The sequence below is a fragment of the Elephas maximus genome, chromosome 20 (assembly GCF_024166365.1).
Source record: "Elephas maximus indicus isolate mEleMax1 chromosome 20, mEleMax1 primary haplotype, whole genome shotgun sequence".
Taxonomy (NCBI): Eukaryota; Metazoa; Chordata; class Mammalia; order Proboscidea; family Elephantidae; genus Elephas; species Elephas maximus.
In genome coordinates, this window is record NC_064838.1 from 43767609 (window position 1) to 43788192 (window position 20584).

At 50.7% G+C, this 20584-nt stretch overlaps 1 protein-coding gene across 4 annotated transcripts in view; it reads right to left on the reverse strand.

The window, feature by feature from the left end:
* Positions 1-2388: 2388 nt before the first annotated feature.
* CHCHD6 (coiled-coil-helix-coiled-coil-helix domain containing 6) overlaps positions 2389-20584 on the reverse strand; it is a 320395-nt gene continuing 302199 nt past the window's right edge. For 3 of the 4 annotated variants that reach the window (XM_049862544.1, XM_049862543.1, XM_049862542.1), the window contains 2 exons: positions 12826-12961; positions 2389-6767 (listed from right to left, as the gene is read on the reverse strand). In XM_049862544.1, coding sequence (XP_049718501.1) covers positions 6762-6767; positions 12826-12961 — 142 coding nt within the window. In that variant the 3' untranslated portion in view covers positions 2389-6761. The remainder of the gene's footprint in view (positions 6768-12825; positions 12962-20584) is intronic. The other variant, XM_049862545.1, reaches the window with a different exon arrangement.

Sequence of the window (20584 nt, forward strand, 5' to 3'; positions counted from 1 at the left end):
CACAACTGACATTGAATGTCTGTCTGTCCTGCTAGCATATAAGCTGCAAGGGAGTGGACCAGCTTCTACCACTGTACTGACACGACTGGACTCTGAGATAGAGAGGAGCCTGTACGTAGTTACAGGGCATGCCCTTGGGGCCAACACTTTCCGTGCCAGGGAAGGAAGGAGGGGGAAGCTGGGTAGCAAAGCAGTCTTAACGAAATGGGACTGAATGCTAGGGCTCTGGAGCCAGGCTGCTCAAAGCTCAGGTCTGCCTCTTACTTGCTATGTCATCTTGGGTAAGTTACTTACCTTTTCTGTGCCATACTTGCCTCGTGCGTAAAATGCAGATACTAACAGCAATAACTACCCCATAGGGTTGTATGAGGCTGTAAATGGGTTAATCATAAAGGGCTTGGAATAGTACCTGACCATGGTAAATGTTCCATCAATGTTAGACGGAATTATTGGTACTATTACCTGCAGGCTGTCCCTCATCTGCCAAGACAAACTGTAGACACACACACATACATACACACCTGCCATCTGTACCCGTTTACTCATGAGCTCACACACAGGCACAGATAACTCTGCAGTGTACTCATCGCTGGGCCTGGGCCTTTTTCTCAGGTCCGATCCTCTCTAGCAAATCCAGGGAGTGAATCCTGCAGGCTGCATCCCCCAGGCTGCCCTGTCTTCTGGCATCCTGCTACATTCAGCCAACAGGAGGCCCTGGCTGGAGGCTGGAGGACAGGAGAACCCGGGAATTTCCATCCTTTTCCACCACAGTGGTTATCTCCGGCAACAGCTGTCTCCTCTGTGGTCCTGGCTCCTTCTGAGCAGGCCCTGTGGCACCAGCACCCACTGGGTGCCCCTGCCTCTTCCCTTTGTCCCGCGACCCCTAGGGGTGAGAGTAGCTTCCTGCTGTTGCTAATTTCTGGATTATCCCATTTGGCTTTTCAGCTCCTCCATCTTTTCTGTGAATTCCCGACATTCAGTTCTTGCTTTAAATACTCAGAGTGCTCTCTCGGCTCCTGGTTGGACGCTGGCTAACAGTCAACACAGCCTGTTTGACACCCCCCAACAACTGGGGGTAGGTGGGTATTAACACTCCCTGGGGTGGGAGGTGAACCCAGGAATGTCTGCCTCTGGGTCCTGATACCATACTGCAGTGGAAACCCCTCACCCACACAGTGCCCTCTTGACCTGACTTCCTGCCACCCATGGCCACACAAAATATAGGAGAGGCAGGTACACACCTATACACATATACATCATGTACAAGTGCACGCACAGAGCCTATACCCCAAACACACACATATGTGCACACACGCACTCACACACATATGCAAACATACATGCACAGTCTAATACAGTGATACAGATAGCTCTGGACCCCCATGGGAGCACACACGTGCACACACACATATACACTCATACCCTCAGTAGCTAGTAGCGGAGGGGCAAAGATCAGGAGGGAGACACTATGATTCTGCGCCCATGAAGCCAGGGACATGGGCTGAGATCGAGGCTGGGGAGAACCCACGAGCATCAGTAGGTGCTGAGCATGGCTGGAGCCTGTGCCCAGGCACTGTTACATATGCACATACATGTGCACACAGACATGCATACATACAGATGGACCGTGCACACATGCATGCAGTGACGCACATGCAAAGATGACATATGCACAGACTCGTGCACACGTGTGCACATAAATGGAAACAGGAATGGACATGTGTGGTGAAATGAGTTCCTTTACGTGGCTTTTGCCTTGGTTCTTTAGAAAAAACAGCTCGAGAGATTTTTCCTGAGACCTTTGCTCTCGTTTTCCACCCTAGAGGGTTTGTTACTTTTGTCCAGATTGACATCTCCTAGGTAGGCTGTGAACAAGGATGGTTTGATGCTTTTTGTGTGGCTCTGCTTTTTGCCTATGATTGGTATGCACCTTGCAAGGATTGGTCAACATACTAGGCAAATGAAGTGACTAAACTATGGACTATTAAAATGAGATGACTACTGCCTACTGGAAACCCTAGTGGCATAGTGGTCAAGAGCTATAGCTGCCAAACAAAAGGTTGGCAGTTCGAACCCACCAGGTGCTCCTTGGAAGCTCTGTGGGGCAGTTCTACTGTTGCTTTGAGTCAGAATCAACTCGATGGCAGCAGGTTTTTATAGCCTACTATGCAAGTGAGGTGTCTGTGACCTACCAGGAGGGGATTGTTCAGTTCGTGGCCCCCCACTAGGAGGGGTCATGCCTTGAAATTGACAAGGAGTTATGTATATAAGCAGTCAACCTCACAGAGGTTTTTCAGACAGAAAGAAGCACGAACAGAAGCAGCAGGAAGAAAGAACAGAGAGAATAAGCTGGGGTGGGCAGGGGGGGAGACCTCCTAAAAGAGCTGTAACACAGGTCAAGGGCTGTAACACTGAAGACAGTGAGAGGCCCAGAAGGGGCCCAGTGGCAGAGCCAGCAGTGACAGGTCCGGAAGGGGCCCCATGACAGAGTTGGTGGTGACAGACAGGAGGACCAAGAAGAGCCTGTGCTCAGGGGAGCCAAGAGGAGGCTTGTCTTCAGGGGGCTGAGAGGAGACCTGCATGGCCAAGAGCAGCTGAGAGAGCTGTCCTGCACTGAAGAAGGGAGACTTTGCCTGCATGCTCCCTAATTCTGATCCTGATGCTGAGTTGTACCCTGTTACTTCCTTAATAAACCACTTAACTGTAAGCATGGTCTGTGAGTTCTGTGTGGCCATTTTAACAGATTATCAAACCCAGAAGAGAAGTAGAGAGTGCCGGGGGAGAAGTGGCTGGAGTCAGAACTGGTAAAAAGGTTGGAGAGTGGAGGTATGTCAGACTTCTACCTCACAGGGATCAGCCTTGGACTGATTTGATTTGCATTATCCCCTCTGAAGTTAGACAGGTTCTGATGTTACTACTACTCATGCCAAATTACAACATGTGTACACAGACCCATGCACATGCATATGCATGCAGACACACTTGCCCAGGTGTGTGCAGACACGGACACACAGACAGACATATTCACAAGACCCATGCACGGGCAGGACACACATGCACAAACATGGACATGTGCACACAGATGCCCACCCAGATGCCGAGGCACAGGGTGAGGAGCCCACATGCCACGTACAGTCAGTAGCTCATTCCCTCCCTCCAACCCAAACCCCTTGGAAACCAATTAGGGAGAGAAATCTGATAGAAGCAGTTGGACATGCCCTGGTCCTGCCCGGATGCTGGGGTTTGGGAGGTAGAAGCCCTTTCACAGGAGCCTCAGAAGCCTGACCCCCACACCCTCAGGCAAGGACTGTGGGGACTAAGGGCTCCTGTGTTTGCCTGAGGGTGTATGGGGGTGTTGGGCCCAGAGGAGCAGACATCTAAGCCAGGCCTCTTGGGGTGATAAGAGATTACCAGATTAGCTGCGGGTGTTGACCACTTCATTCTCAGCTGGGCTGTTCCCAGGAATTTTCCCCACCTCCCCAAAGCATCTTCTGGACACCAATGCTTCAGGTTCTACCATTGGGGTATCCCCTCCTCCCCAGTTAAAAATGCTCATTCCTGCATCTCCCTCTCTGGTCCTTGTGGTCGAGTCTGTGGCTGGACCCGGGGCAAGTACTGAGGCTGCTACACTCAGGGAGTCAGTGTACACAAGGCCCCCCTTGGCTAGGGGGGAGTCAGACCTGCCCACTTGGCTTGGCCAGAAGGAAGGTGGGAAGGGCAGTCAGGGTTACTCAGCAGTATGTTTACTCCTCATATCCATGCTGTATCACTGGGACTCTTGTTCCAAGGACAGAGACGCAATTCCCAAGGACTCAACTGAAAGAGGAAGTTTGCTAGCTCATGCTAACTTCAGATACTGCTGGATCCAGGTGCTCCGGTTGGTTCTACTCTGGTACGCTCTCTCCTTGTGAGGGAGGTTTTGGGAGGAGGGAGTAGGGTCCACTGACAAGGGGGAAAGGGTGGTTCCTCAAACAAAACTTGAGAAAATACTTTCCCAAGAAGACAGGTGGATGCTGAGCAGGTCCAGGCCACAGACACTCCCTATAAATCCTGGGCGCCACTTTATCTGCTTCTTTGATGGGAAATGGCTGTTTGGGGCCAAGCGGCTTGCTGGTCTTTCTTGGAAGCTAACAGGAGGCAGAGCCAGGGTTTGACCAAGGTCCGCAGGCCTGCAAATCCCAGGCTTTTTCTACGTATCATCACGCTTTCCCCTTCTCCGAAGGCCGGGCTGGAGCCCACTACTAGAATTTCTTTTGTGGAAAGCATTGGCCCCAATCAGATGCAAACGGGTGAATGGGATTAGGAAAAATCTGAAGTTGACACTGGTCACTAACATCTCATGCACTTATTTGTTCACCAGTGTGCAGCACCCAAGACTCCCTCCCCAGTGCTGCGGAGTGAGCTCGGAGGACACCAGGCCCTCCTGGCTGCTGTCCTGGGAAGTCACATGCAAGGCACCACACTGCACCATAGAGTGGAAGCTGCCTGAGGCAGGTGGGCTGGGGTCCTGGAGGGCTGGGCCCTCAGAGAGTGCTGGAAAGAGAGCAGGGGCTCTGGACAAGGGCAGCCCATAGCCTGGAGGGAGAAGGCGGCCAGAGTATAGAGCTGGAGTAGAGGTGGGGAGGTGGGGAACTGAGACGGGAGGGGCAGGGCCTTGAACACTGGCAAGGCTGAGGGGTGGATTCTGTTCTCAGGACCAAGTGGGAGTTTATGAAGGTCCAGCAAGATGCCCAAACAGACGTGTGGAGGTGATGGGAGGCCCAGAGCTAAGGCCACTGTTGGGGAGAGGGGAAGGGCAGGCCTGGATGGCTGGGGGCTGAGGCCATGTTCTGGCCCATTCCCAAAGCAGAAGGTGGCCTCGTTGAGCTCAAGGCCAAAGCGGTTTCCGCTTCCCTCAGCCTGAGCGCAAACTTACCAGACTGTGGCTACCGAGGAACAACGGGTCAGAAAGGAGGCAGACAGAGCCTTAAGGTGTTTGCGCAGGAGCTGGCGGGGCTTTCTTTCTCTGGCTGCGCTGGGACCCTGAGCCTACAGCGGAGCCCGAGCTAGCCTGATGGAGAAGGAGAGGCTACACAGAAGCAAATGGAGGTGTCCTGGCCCTACCAGACCTGTGAGTGAGGCCATCCTGGACCACCCACCTGCCAGCCAACCCACCAAGCTAGCCCTGATCATAAGTACCACCCAACAGAATCATGAGCTGGAGAAAATAGGGGTTATTTTAAACCATGAGGTTTTCGACGGTTTGTGACCCAGAAAGAGATGTGACAGGGCTTGCGCACATTTCTGGTCCACACGCCTCTCTACTGCCCACCCCCAAGACTCCTGGGCTGACTCCTGAGTAGGAGGGATGTATGTCTGAAGGTTACTACTCTCCCTTATGAGGTTTGGCCAGAGGCTTCTGAGGGACTCAGATTGGCCTGGGCAGTTCCAAAGGACGACGACTCTGATGTCACCGACCAAGGCCAGTGGGCTGGGTGGGTGTGTTCTCAGCAGGCTGACCTCCTGCAGCATGCCAGCCCTTCCTGTGAGCTAGGGGCTCACACAGGCCAACTGGTCCCACCGGGGTGGGATGTCCAGTGCCTGCCCCGGGCGTTCATCTCTGCACATTTTCTGGTATCTTCCTATGCACTTTGGTAACTGACCCAAGATTTCTATGGAGGGTCTCCCCAAAGCTATCTCACTGTCAGCTGACCTGCTGCTTGGCAGTGCCCAGGCCCTGAGACACCTGCAAGCCTCACCCTCCACCGTGGCAGCATGAGAATTCTGGGACAGGGAAGAGATGCTGTACCGCAAAGCTCAAGTAAAGACTGCGGTTCTTAGCTCCAGATGGCCTGGGAACTCTCCAAAGAAATTTTAACACCAATTTCAAGGCCACCAGGCAGAATGGTTAGAGATATCAAGAACTCCTGCCCCAAACTCCTGCCGCTTTTCCACAGTGCAAGGTGCAGCCACGTTACATCCACTCAAAGACTTCCAAAGGCCAAGGGCTGGTAGGCCAGTGTTTCAACATCAACTAAAGTGAGCACGGCCCAAACCTGGCTTGTCACCTGCCCTTCTCAGTCTGTGAATCCCTTACTTCAATCACACAGTCACCAGCCACCCCAGCCAGAAATGTAGAAATCCTCCTGATCCTTCCCCTCACCTGATTGGACTCAGGGTCCTGCCAACCTGAACTAAGTTCCTCTCTAGCTTCATACACTGAACATGTCACTCAGATTCCTGCGATACTCCGGCCACCCTGGCAGAACCCCGCTGCCCCATGGCTGGAATTCCCTTAGCCTCAGTGCCTGGCCTGCCATGCCCAGCCTCCTTTGGGCTTTTGCACCTGAGCTCAGACTCAACTGCCTTCAGGAGGCCTGCCTGTTCGCCTCCTGTCCCATCCCTAGAAAGGATTTACTTCCCCTCCTGCCATCTCATACTTACTTCTGGGGTTTTCTGCTGCTGCAGCAGTTAAGCATTCCCGGGCCCATCCCCCTGGCTAGGCTGGGCACTCCAAATGAACCAGCCCTATCTTACTCATCACTGCCTTGATGCTGCCCACCGTGGGGCTGGACATGAGTGGGCGGCAGTCATCGCTGCCAGCTGAGGGAATGACTGAACACAGAGACATCTGTTTTATTTGTTTCAGATAGTAGCTCACATCTGTTCTTAAGCCCATAAACATGGCTGGGCGTGAACGGCTGTGGTCCCAGGTCTGTGGTCCCACACTCAGTCCCTTCTTCAGGGTCCAGTCACTTCAGGCCAGGAAGGATGGCTGCTCCTTACCCCTACAAATGAGAGCAGGTCAGAGTTCAGTCATGGTCCACTTCTGCCTGGAAACCCCACCGCCCCCCGTCTCTGCTCCAACACTGTCGCTGAGGCTGGCTTAGCCCCCACACTATCAGGGCTCCCTGCAAATTGCTCCACTACAGCAACAATGTCATTGAAGTGTAAATGTTTACACGTCAACCTCTCTCCTCACCAGCCCATGGGTCCTTGAGACCTGGGACAGTGTCTCTTCACATCTGTGCCCTGAGAGCAGGCCCTCGAGAAATACATGATTAGTTGGCACCAGCTAACTCAAAACCTTCCATTTACCTAATTTTCCTGGGGCTGGCTGGGAAGACCAGAAAGGGTGCAGCCAGCTCACCCCCCACCCCGTAACCACCCCGCAGGCGGTGCCTACTGCATACCCTGTGTAGAGCACAGGCCTCCGCCCAGCCCCTACAGCCCCGCTCTGTCCCCTTGTTTAACAGCTCAGAGAGCGTTGTGTGTGTGAGAGCCATATGAATCTGGCTCCTGTTGTCTGCGGAGCTGCATTCCCAGTCACCAGGAGGCTGTCCGCGACTGTACACAGGCACACGTCTCTGAGCTTGGGAGGCACTGCAAAGGAGTCGGAGCTCACGCAGGAGAGTGGAAAGCCAGACTGCGAGAGCCTCGGAGGGGCGCGGTGCTGCCTCCCACCTCAGCTCCCTGGCTAGTGGAGCCTCCATCCTGGTCACCAAACCCCTGGCAGCTAGAGACATGATTTCCCGCTACCTGGTTACATCTAGAAACAAACTGCTATCAAGGATCCTTTAATGCTCCATTCCCAGCTTCTGCCAGGAGCCTTCTGAGGCAGAGGCAGGGGGAGGCTATGGGAGTGTCCTCCAGTGTTTGCTGCAAGGTGCGCATGGGGTGCCATCTGAGTGTCTGAGCCCAAGGCCCTGTAGGAATCAGGTCGAACATGCCCTCCCCAAATGCTGCGGACTAAGCACAGTGGGCGTGGTGCTGGTCTCTGCCACCAGCTGCTCAGTCTCCAACTCATTCTTTCATAACACCAGGGGCTGGGGGCTGGGGAAGGGGAACCAGGCCTGGCAGTGGCCCAGAGCTTCACTCAGGCGTGATGGAGCTACAGGGAACGTACTGAAGTTTAATGTAATCTGTCTTCCTTTGTAATCAGATTTTTGCCTCAGTGCAATGAAGATATATCGGTACGATGTGTTTGTTAAAGATATGCTCTGCTGGGGCGGGGCTAGTGCTGGGGGGGCTGAAAAGTACCGTGGATGCCTGGATGGAGAGAGGGAGAGCAGAGTACAGAGCTGGAGAGGGCTGGGGAGGATCTGGGCCTGCAGGACTCCAGGCCTCTCTCCAGTAACAACAGTTAGGGGTGTGATGAGTCAGGTATGTGGAATCACTCATGCACCTGGGAAGGAAAAGGACCATCGTACCAGCCAGAACCTCACCAACAAGTAGTGTCTTAGTTATCTAGTGCTGCTGTAACAGAAGTACCACAGGTGAGTGGCTTTAACAAATAGAAATTTATTTCTTCACAGTTCAGGAGGCCAGAAGTCCAAATTCAGAGTGCCAGCTCTAGGGGGAGGCTCTTTCCCTCTGTTGGCTCTGGAAGAAAGCCGTTAAGTTTCTGTTTCCTGGTTCCATGGAGCTCTCCATGTGTCTTGGCAGCTATCTTATCCTATCTTTCCCCTGCTCGCTTTTTAAATCTCTTTTATATCTCAAAAAAGATTGACTCAAGATACACTCTATACTAATCCTGCCTCATTAACATAACAAAGACAGCCCATTCCCAAATGGGATTATAACCACTGGCATGTTGTTGTTGTCAGGTGCCACTAAGTTGGTTCCGACTCTTAGCGACCCCATGTACAACAGAATGAAAGAGTGCTTGCTCCTGAGCCATCCTCACAATTATTGTTGTGTTTGAGCCCACTGTTGCAGCCACTGTGTCAAAAGCACAGACATAGGGGTTACGATTTAGAACACATATTTTGGGAGGACACAATTCAATTCATAACATTCCATCCTTTGGTCCCCCAAAATTCATGTCCTTGCCACATGCAAAACACATTCACCCCATCACAACATCCCAAAAGTCTTAAATCAACTCCAAATCTAAAATCACTTCTTCTGAATCATCTAAATCAAATATGGGTGAGACTTCAGGTGAATTCCATCCTGGGGCAAAATTCCTCTTCACCTGTGAACCTGTAAAATCTAGACTACAAGTTATCTGCTTCCAAAGTACAATGGTGGAACAGGCACAAGATAGACATTTCCATCACAAACGGGAGAAACTGAAGGGAAAGAAGGGATAGCAAGCACCAAGTAAGTCCAAAACCCAGCAGAACAATTTACATTAGCTCTCAAGGCTTGAAAACAATTCTCTATTCTCTGAAACCATCTGGGCAACAGCCCGGTCCTCCAGACTCTGGGTTTTGGCCATGCCTTCTGGATTCTGGGTGCAGGTCCCTTGGCCCTGGGCTTCAGCTCTGCCTTCCAGGCCCATTGGGACACCATCTCTGCTCTCTAGCTTTGGGCGGCTCCATTTTCCTAGTCCATCAGAGTGGCAACCCCACCCCTTTGGCCACAGAAGGCCCTGTTCTTCTTCCCCTTGGGCATGGCAGCTCTGCCCCCTCAGCTTTGGGCAATGGACTCATCCCCCTGGCATTCGTGAATGGCAGCCCCACACTCCATAACCGAGTTGGTAGAGATCTGTCTCTTTGAAACTTAGGAGGCTGTGGCCCCACCCTTTGAGATCCATGAGATTGTGGTCCCACCCTTTGAAACCAAGAAAGCCCTGCTTCCCAAGCTCCTTCCAACAGTTCTCCTTATCTCTGAACTGCTCCAGGGATGATCCTTTTCTTTTCTTGGAGGACAACAGATGTCACTCCTTAGGCCTATCTCCTGTCTGTAAAATTCCAAGAGGCAGACACTGTTCTTTGCTTTCACTTTTTCTCTGTCCCCTTCACTCTAAGCTGTTAGGTTTTCTGCTGTGGTTGTTGGTTAGATCCATCAGTCACAGGCTTAATCTCCTCAACAAAAGATTGTGTAGCCATGTCCTTGGTGAAAATTCCAGGACACATGTCCTTAGTTTGTATAAGAGAATTTTCCAAATCTTTAAGTTTTTGTTTTCATTTTGCATAGTTCATTCGTAAGTCCATCTTTTTCTTCTTGTATTTTACTATAAGCAGCGAGGAGAAACCACGTGGCCCCTTTAAGATCTTGCTTAGAAATCTCATCAGCCAAATGTCCAAGTTCATCAATTACAAGTTCTACCTTCTACCAAGCATTTAAACATAATTCAGATAAATCCTTTGCCACTGCATAGAAAGCACTGCCCTTCCTCCATTGTCCATGTTCATCATTTTCTTTTAAAGCCTCACTAGAAGCACACTTAATGTCCACATTTCTAGCAACATTCTGTTGCTGGTGCTGTATGAACTCTCTAAGGTGACAGAGACTTTCTCTATAGCTCTCCTTACTTCCTTCTGAGCCCTCACCAGAATTGCCTTTTATGTCTATAACTCTACCAACAGTCTCCTCAAGGCAAACTGTTGTTGTTAGGTGCCTTCAAGTCAGTTTCAACTCACAGTGACCCTACGTATCACAGAACGAAACAAACAAAACACTGTCCGGTCCTATGCCATGCTCACAATTGCTGTTATGCTTGAGCCCACTGTTGCAGCCACTGTGTCAAGCCACCTCATTGGGGGTCTTCTTCTTTTCCACTGACACTGAACTTTACCAAGGCAATCTAGGCTTTTACTATTAGGCATCTTAAAACTCTTCCAGCCTGTACCCATTACCCCATTTCAAAACCACTTCTACATGTTTAGGTATCTGCTACAGCAGCACTCCTCCTTCTTGGTACCAAATTCTGTCTTAGGTATCTAGTGCTGCTGTAACAGAAATACCACAAGTGGGTGACTTTAACAAACAGAAATTTATTTTCTCAAAGTTTAGGAGGCCAGAAGTTCAAATTCAAGGTGGCAACTCCAGGGGAAGACTTTCTGTGCCGGTTCTGGAGGAAGGTCCTTGTCTCTTCAGCTCCTGCTTGTTGGTTCCTTGAAGATCTCCATGTGCCCAGGCATCTATCTTACCCCATCTCTCCTCTACTCACTTGTTTAATCTCCTTTATACCTGAAAAGAGATTGACTCAAGATACATGCTACACAAATCCTGCCTTGTTAACATAAAAAAGACAAATGGGATTATAACCACAGGCATAGTGGTTAGGATTTACAACACGTATTTGGGGGGGACAATTCAATCTATAAGAAGTAGAGAACAAAAGCCTTGGCAAACACTAAGGTGGACATTGAAGAAGCTGCCACTTGCTGGATCTGACCATTTCCCTAGCCCCTTCTGTGGAGAATTCTTTAGGAACTGTTGGCAACACCTTCATGTTAAACTTGGAATCAGTCAAACAGCACTCTGATCTCCAGGATGGGCAATGAGGTCTCTGCTGCAGTCCAGGCTTTATTCTCTGGGAGGGCTGAGCTGCAACTGGTCTGTCTGGTTGTTAAGGGACACACTTCGCTCCTCCTGGCTACGTCCCCAAAGGCAGGCGCTGGGCAGCAATGCTGGCATGGGCTGTACCCAACCCCAGGCCGGGGTGGGGGCAGGGGAACGCACGGGGGCGGGGTGGGGAGTGATGGCCTTGCAAAGCACACAACCTGAGTGGCCTGCCCCACTGCAGACCCCAGGTCCTGGGCCCAGGCATGGTTCAGCAGAGCCTTTGGCTGGTTCACTTGGTTTAGCAGAGCCTTCGGCTTGGTTCAGCAGAGGCTTTGGGTGCAGGAGAGAGACCCAGCCCCAGACATGGCCTGAAGGACAGGCAAACCAGCACCTGACCTCTGTCAAAAACCTTTTCACACACAAAGTGCGCGAAGCAATTTGTCTCCTACTCTGGCAAAAGAGGCTTTTCTGTGGGGAAGAAGGACCTGTCCTCACTCTTTCAGTACGTGTTAACAAAAATGCAAACACTTCAGTAAAGTCCAAGCCTCCTGTACCTGCCATGAGAGAAGCTGCCCCAAGTGGAAGGTCAGCATGGAGGGGTGGGATAAAGAGAGGATACTGCAGGGCCTGGGTTGAGGGAGAAAAAAGAAATTGGGGTGACGGGAGGAGGGAAGCAGGGAGCTGCCTGGGAGAGTCAGGGAAGGAGAAGGCTTTTGGATCAAGTCTTGGGGAGGCCCGGGGGCAAGCCGGCTGGGCCCCTTGGAGATACCACAAGCGTTGAGAGGCAGGGGACCAGGCTGCCTCCGGACCATTAAGTGAGGCCGAAGCATACCGCAACCTCCAGATTCCAGTGACTCCCCTCCAGCCCGGGACACAGGCGCCCTGTGGAGTTGGCCCTGCAGTGCCCCTCAGACCAGCACAGGCAGGGCAGGGCAGAGTGCAGAGAGGTCTTCCAAGCCACACCAAGCACAGGAGACAGGGCATTTTGGGTTTGGGTCCCCTCTGCTTCATAACACATGCTCTGGTTCAAGCTCAGCAGACAGACGGTTGGCAGCCCATGCGGATCAAAGACGGGCCAGTGGAGGCAGGGGACACAGGCAGGGCCCCTCGCCCTACCTGATGGGCCACTTGCTCCTACCTCTCTGCCTCCTCCAACTGGGATACTGTCCTCCATCTCACTGGGCTGCCCTCTCCCTTCCCAGGACACTCATACCCTAGAACCTCCATCTCACTGGGCTGCCCTCTCCCTTCCCAGGACACTCATACCCTAGAACCCAGGCTCCTCCACTGTGCACCCTGCCGCAGTTGGGGGATCCATTTATTTCCTCAACTGGTCAGTGACCCCTTGAAGGTGGCGCCCCCGCCAAGTCAGGCTAAGCTCTTCGGGGGGTCTCTTTCCTAACCCAGCTGTATGTGTGCCCTCATGGGAACATCGGACAGAACACTGAACTGGGGAGTCTGAGGAGGCCCAGACATAAGAACCCTCACTGTGTAAAAGTTGGAGTCCTCTGGGTTAGAGTACTGATTTAGCAGAAAAGGGCAGGGCAGCTGGACCTCTGAGCCTCCCTGCATCCCCAGGAAGCCCTAGGGAGGGCAGCCAGGCCTTACCTTGTGGGCGGCGCTGACACAGCGCTGGTAGGCCTTGACCAGGTCTGAGCACAGGAGCACTTCCTGTACATTCTGGCGGTAGCACTGGAGGATCTGTGCCTGCAGCCCTGAGCACACGGGCTCTGCTCGCCGGGGCCTGCCGAAAGACGGGGGCGAACAGCCTTGAGGGCGCAGTCTAGTGCGAGCTGACCACCGCTATGGGCTGTGCACTATGCTACTTGCAGCCCCTGCATGCCTCTCCCCTGACTGAATTTCGGTGAGAGAGGGATCGCAGAGAAAGAAGATAATGCTCTCCTGCGATGTGCTAAGCATGAAAACTGCCAGCGTCCATTTAGCCCTCAGAGAGGACGGGTTTGGATAGGAGAGGGAGACGCAGAGGTTTCGTACTACTGCCCAACTTCCATGCCAGCATGCACCCGAGGAGCCCAGGCTGTGGGCAGGGCTCCACCTGGGTGAAGGCTGGCCTGCTGGTCTGGGGACTCAGCGGCAATAATGCCAGATCCTCTGAGCCACGGGAAGACTGAGCTGCCCACCCTGGGTTGCCTGCCCAGGGCTGTGCTCGCCTAGCCCCTCTCCAAAACTTTCTGTGCATGTCCTTCACACGGGATTGTGATCACATGGTTTATAGAAAAGTGTATCTACCTTTTGATATATTTCCCCCCGATTTTAAAGCTCATACAAGTGCAATGAGGAAAACTTGAGAACTACCAACCAAAACCCACTGCCGTTGAGTCGATTCTGACTCATGGCGACCCTATAGGACAGAGTAGAACTGCCCCATAGAGTTTCCAAGGAACACCTGGCGGATTTGAACATGCTGACCTCTTGGTTAGCAGCCATAGCACTTAACCACTACACCACCAGGGCTTCACTGAAAACTACAGAAATGTCTAAAAGAGAAAAACTTTTCAGAATCTCACCTCTCAGAGATAATCACTGCAATATTTAGGGGTACTTTACTATTTTTTCTTTCTTCTTTTATCGAAGTAGTTTTAGCACCCACCAAAAAAATGAATATGTTCTTTTTAAAAATGTAAAACAAAACCCAACAAGCAACAAGGAAGTGAAACAGTATAGCTTAGATTAAAGCCAGCCACCCAGCCTCCTTGAGTAATCTCTATTTGGCTTGTCTTCTTCAGGGCTCCTCTTCCCATCCTCCATACCCCCGGCCCCACTCACATACCTCCCACACTCACTCACTCAGTCACTCACACACACACACACACACTTACTCGTAACAGTTCATACTACAATGCTCACTGCACTCTGTGCTTATACACTCATTCATCTACTCTTAACAGCTGGGTTCATAGATGATATTATTTATCATCCCCTTTGTACCAATGAAGAGTCCCTAGGTGGTGCAAATGGTTAAGTGCTTAACAGAAAGGTTGGTGGTTTGAACCCACCCAGAGGCATCTCGGGAGAAAGACCTGGCGATCTACTTCTGAAAGGTCACAGCCTTGAAAACCCTATCGAGCAAAGTTCTACTCTAAAACCCATCGGGGTACCATGAGTATGAATCAACTTGATGGCAAGTGGTTTGGTTTTGGCTTCAGTTTACAAATGAGGAAACTGAAGTACAAACAAGTTAAGCAACTGGTTCCAGGTTGCACAGCTAAGTAAGTGGTGGTGCCAGGATATACCATTTACGTGGCTTTGATCACATCGCTTCTACTGACACGCTTTTCCAAAATGGTTTTAGGACAAGTTAACGCAGGACCTTCACAGCTGTAAATGGAATCACGTGGATACCTGCCACTGGTCTTTTATAATTAGAAACCACTCAGGGCTTAGGACATTCAACAGGCATTTTAAAATGCTTTTTAAAATCATTCCTCAAGTAATGAAGAAGGTCACTACTATACTCCATGCAGCTTTGCTTCAGTTGGACGGAGCTGGGTTTAAACCCTTTTGGGGGGTAGGAGAGGGAGAATTGCAGTTTAACAATTCTCTTGATCCAGTATCTCAAACATTAAAAAAATTAGCCATGGAGTAGATGCTGGAACAGATAAGGACTGGTTATTATTTTAAGGTATCTTCAAAAAAACCAAACCAAACCCAGTGCCGTTGAGTTGATTCCGACTCATAGCGACCCTATAGGACAGAGTAGAACTGCCCCATAGAGTTTCCAAGGTGTGCCTGGTGGATTTGAACTGCTGACCCTTTGGTTAGTGGCCGTAGCACTTAACCACTACGCCACCAGGCTTCCCCAGGTATCTTTAGACAAAAAAATTCATCAGTTAAGAACATCAGGCGACAGAATACTCAATGGTTTAGGAAGTAAAATGCATAGCATTTAGCGACCTCACTCAGAACAAGTCTGGAGGTCGGTACTTGCAGTATGGTTGTACCCGTTCACTGACATCATCCAGGCCCAGGCTCCTTCTTTCCCCTGTAGCATCTGTGTGTTGGTTTCTCATCCTCAGGCCTATTGTCTTGTGGCCACCCACATCCCCCCATGCCTCAGAGTTCAAGGCCTCAAGAAGGAGCAGGCCTCTGTACTGTCACATTTTATCAGGCAGAAAAATTCTTCCCAAAAACCTCACTCTCAGAAAGGTTGTTTCTTTTCTCATTGGCCAGAATTTGGTCATCCGGTCACCCCTCAGCCACTAAAAAGAGGAGGGAAATGGCCATGTTTAGCTAAGACCAATAAGATTCATGCCCTAGGGCTTGAACAAACTTGATGTTTTATAAGGTAAAGAAGAGAGAAGTGACTGTGTGCATGTGTGCTATGTGGCTCTGGTAATAGGCTGTGAATCTTAAGGTAAAGGATGTGACAGGAGAATTAGCTTCCCTTTCCAGGAGAGGAGAGGGCAGCTACGCAGGCCCGGCTTTGCCCATGACAACATGTGATTCCACTAGGCTCCCGAGGATGGTGACTTATAAGTCCTTTCGCAAGATCAAAATTTTCATTACGTTCTACGTTGGAAGGACTAAGTCTCAGAGGAATTTCTTGAGGAGGATACATGAGGGGTATTTTCTCAGCATTAACCTATTGGAGATGTCTTTCTCTTGTCTTTAAACATGAAACACAGACTGGCTCCTTAGATTCAACCTTTTCTTCTTGAGACTCAGAAGATTTCTTCTTCACTGTCTTCTGTTTGGTGTTGCAAAAAGTCATCTGAGGTAAGAGTGGGATAGGCTGGGGTGGAGTGATACCCCGATTTTTCACCCTAAAAGCCTGTAGAATATCTCTATATTTAAAAACTTTTTGATGTGGACACATCTAATTGTGGGCCTTTTAAAACTGATTTTCCGTGGGGGACAGCCAGCCTTTTTGATCAGCATTGCATCTCAGACAAGCTCTCTTTATGACTAGGCTCATTGCTTCCATTCTCCTGTTCTGACTTTTTTCTTTTGGAACACCTTTAAGTCATAGATTGGATCTTTGTTCTCTGCCTCCACTCTAACTCTCTTCCCTCTTTTTTTTTCAATCTCTGGTTTCCCATTCTGGGAAGGCAGGCTAAGCTTTCCTTCCACATTTCCCAGCTGGCTCTGGCAGGGCTAACTCTGAGGGAGAGCTGGCAGTGGGGCTCCCAGCTAGGCTACTGAGATGTTCATCTCCTCATGGTCCTTGTCTGCTTCCTGTACCTCTGTCACCACCGTTGCTGGCCTTTCCCACCAGCCTCTTCCCTTCTGCTCTTTCTTACACCATGCTGCCCCTCTAGGTTACACGCTCCCCCAGGGCAGAAATTCTGTTGCCCCTTTTTTTCTGCTTAAAGATACTGACTTTAAGCAGTATCTTCCCCTACCCTCTTGTGATGACCTCCATGTCGACTGTTTCCTGGCTGTGTTCCAGAAGCTGTAAGCACTCAACTAATACCTACTGTTGGAATGAATGGCTCAGGGAGAATTCCAGGTTTCAGAAAAGGTAGAGTTCTTCTAGAGCTGTAACTCTGTGTGGGGCTCACTGATCTAAGTGGAAAAGAGGGATCCTGGGACAAGACCCGTAGAGTCTGAGAGGCCTGGGTTCAAGTCCCTGCCAGCCATGTCATCTTGGAGCAAGATATCTGACCTCTTCAAGCCTCACTCTTTTTGGCCGTACAACAGAGACTGATACTTATTTTGCCGGGCTGTAAATGAGCAACAGTGGTCCTTGAAAACTTGCTCCTTTTCCCAAGGCCAAACAAGGCTTGGTCTTCTCCTCACCAGCTTCTCCCCCTTTACAGGCTCCTGTGCATTTTGAGGACAAGCCTCACAGCACACTCAGTGGGCTCCAGGTTCAGGAGAAACCGGGGTGTGGCGAAATCTATCCCCTCCACACCAATATCACCCCTGGGACCAGAGAAGTCCTCTCTCCTCTGGGACTGATCAGGACCAATATGAGGAGACAGAACGTAGGCAAATGTCAATGGAAAGAAATCTCATCCGCTTTGTCTACAAAAAGCCTCTGAATGAGCAAAGACAGGGAGCTCACGGCTCTCAAAAGGTGCATTCTATCCAAACACAGCCACCATCAGCCCAGTCTACTGCCATCCTGTTTCATAACACGTACAAAACAGCTCTTAGTTTTTAGAAATATTGTCTTGTGAATAGCTGCCCTTCAGATACACAAATAAATGTATCCATAGCCTGCTTTGAACTTTGCAAGACTGATAAGTCCTGTACTCCCATTTGGGGGCACTCCCGGGGACAAGCATGTCCTTTGTGGGTTAAGATCTAGTGGTCTATGTGGCTTTGAGGGGTCAACATTACGTGCGGCCATGTGAGGGTTTCTCGTCTCTTAGGCCTCAGCTGCAATGCTAAGTAAGTCATCTCACCTCAGTGGCCTTCCTTTTCCTCATCTATACCATTGAAAAGATAACATCACCTATAGAAGCTTGTGGAAAACTGAGGGAGTCAGGTCAGGGGGTTTGAGGGAAAAAGGCGTGCTTGCAGGAAGGCTGGAGTTGCATCAGTCGACCCAGCCAGCACCACCTCCCACCACAATGGGGCTAGCAGCGCTCAGGGCCCACAGCCTGGCCACACTGCATCTGCATAGAGGGTGCTGGCCCTGCCTTTTCCTGGCAACTCTGCAAGGTGGGTGTGGTTATTACAAATCAGGTCACACGGTTAGTTAGCACGTGGCAGAGATGCACCTGACTCCAAACCCTGCTCCTTCCACTCAGACAACAGGCCATAATCACAGAGCCTCCTCCAGTATACTGAGATGTCAAAGGGTCACTCAAAGAAACCATCTGGGAAGAAAGATCTTGGAAAATGTAACAGCATTGAGCCTCAACGTTATCAGCGCTGTGATGTCCTCTGAGCAATTCATTATCACTTGCTCCCTTCCCCCAAATACTTCCCCTAGACCAGATTCTGGATGGTGTAAATGGTTTGCACGCGACTACTAATCGAAAGGTTGGCAGTTCAAACGTACCCAGTGACACTGCAGAAGAAAGGCCAGTGATCTACTTCCGAAAAGATTACTGAAAACCCTATGGAGCAGTTCTACCCTGAAACTCACGGCGTTGCCATGATCTGAACTGACTCGGCGGCAATGAGTTTGTTTTTTTTTTTTTTTAAATAACAGTATTATGATGACAGAAATGGTATAGCATATTTAGAAAAAAGGAAAGCATTAACAAGAAATCAAAATCCACGCTCTTCCTGTCCCACCCCAACCAGCAGCTTATACTATCAGGCAGAACGGGAGAGTGGTGAAGAGCTGGGTTTGAATAGTCTGGGCTGCTGTCAAGCTTGCAGTCTTTCCCCTCCTGTCTATAAGATGAGGACAGCATGTGGGGATGGATACTCGAGATGGTGGGTGTGGTGCTCATTGTCTCCCCATCGCCCCCCACACCAGGGACTCTCCTACCTCTGGGACCTTCGAGTCTTTCTCCCACCATCGTCTTGGCCTGTGTCCCATCCTCCTGCCCCTGCAGGCCCTAGCCCCTACCCCTTCTCTTTGAGTACAAAGGCCCCTCACTCTTGTCCATTGTCAGGTACATCCCTTGAGCTATCTCATCAGTCACTCTCTTGCTAGTTCCTAAACTTCCTCTTCCCCTCAGTCCCAGGTTCATCCCAACACTTCACCCTTGGAGCTCAAGGTCCACATAGCCAACAGCCTCAGGATTCTTCCATCTGCACATCCCACAGATACCCAGATGACTTACCATTTCCTCAGCAGAAATCATCATCCGACACCCAGGACTGTTTCTCCTCCCAAGTCTCCAAATCAGAAACCTGGAGTCATTCTAGATATCGCCCTCTCTCCTTCTAATGAGCCCCCTGCTCCTCTCCCCTCTCCAATCTAACATCTCAAAAACTCACTTTCTTTCTCCATCCATTGCTCCCAACTGACCTCTCACCTGGATGACTCCAGGGGCTACTGACCACTCTTCCTGCCTCCAAATCCACTCTCTAGCCACTAGAGGCCTATCTACTTCCCAGATTCAAATACTTCACTGGGGCCCTTTGGACCTCAAGTTTGTTTTCAGGTTTCAGGTTCGGTTGCCCTGTCTGTTCCTCCCCTGGTGGCCCCAGGCCACAGTGATCCTTCCATTCAGTCCCCTCTAGATCTCAGGCCTTCCAGAGTCCAGCTCCCCCCTTCAGCCACTCCCCTGTTCCGCCATGTCCAGAGCCCACAGCTTCGCACCACACCACTCCCCACACAGCCTTGGGGTCTGCTGGCCTGTGCCACCTCCAGAGTACACCTTCATCTTGGCATCCTTGGCCCAGCTTCAACCTGCATATACACCCTGGTCTCCTATCTAGAGGGAGAGTCCTTTCCTAGGTCCAAGAGCACCCCTCCAGCAGTGACTGGGGTCTCACCCCCCTGCCACCTAGAGCTAGTCTCTCCTCCTGTCTCTCTCTTCGGTACCTTCCTTCACCATTCCCCCTTCTACATTAAAAACAGGCTTATGCTTCCAAAGAGTCTAAGTGTTTAAAACTCAAACCGTTTCTGACTCTTAGTTCCCTCTCAACCACAGTCCTTTGTTCTTTCTCTTCCCCATCACATTGCTCCTGAAGCTCCACCTGGGCCTTTCTCACTTCAGCACCCCACTAACATCAATGTCAGTCCACACGCACCGGGGCTTCAGAGCCCTGTCGGCTCCAGCTGGGCACCCACAGACCCTGTAACTCATGCAGTGCTGCTCCTCTTCCTGCACTACCTACATGGTCAACAGCATCAACATGCCAGCCCTGGTGGGGACCCTGTGTCACACTCACTCCCATCTCGCCCACACAGATGCTGTTGCCAAACTTTATCTCCTGGATACCCTCTGTTCTATCCCTTTGTCTCCATTCTCATGGTAACAGCCTCAAACTGTTCTCCTTACCTCTAGCCCATCCTCTATGTTGAGATCAGTGATTTTTCTAGAACATAAAGCAGGCCACAGATTTCTAAAACACTAAGCCAGTTTTTAAAAACACATTTATTGGGTGACTGCAATTCAGTGGACCCTGTGATAAGCATTATCTCATTTAATTATTTAATCCTCCATAGAATCCTAGGAGGTGGGAACTATAATTGTCCTTGTCTTACAAATGAAGACACAACAGCTTAGAGTGACTCAGCAGCTTGCTGGAGTTCACGGGTTGATAAACAGTGCCAGGGCTCAGGGCTAAGTCACACTCCAAACCTACTGCTTGGGACTCTGCTGTGCCAGAGGCAATGTACCAAGAAACCTGTGGGCACCCAGGGTCTCCTGCCCTCTGCTCACCCTCTTTCTCTTTGGCCTTGTTCCTCCCACCCATATGTCAGGGACCTCCTCGGGCTCCAATGACAGCTCTCTTATGCCCTCGTGGGCATAAACAACACTGAAGGCTG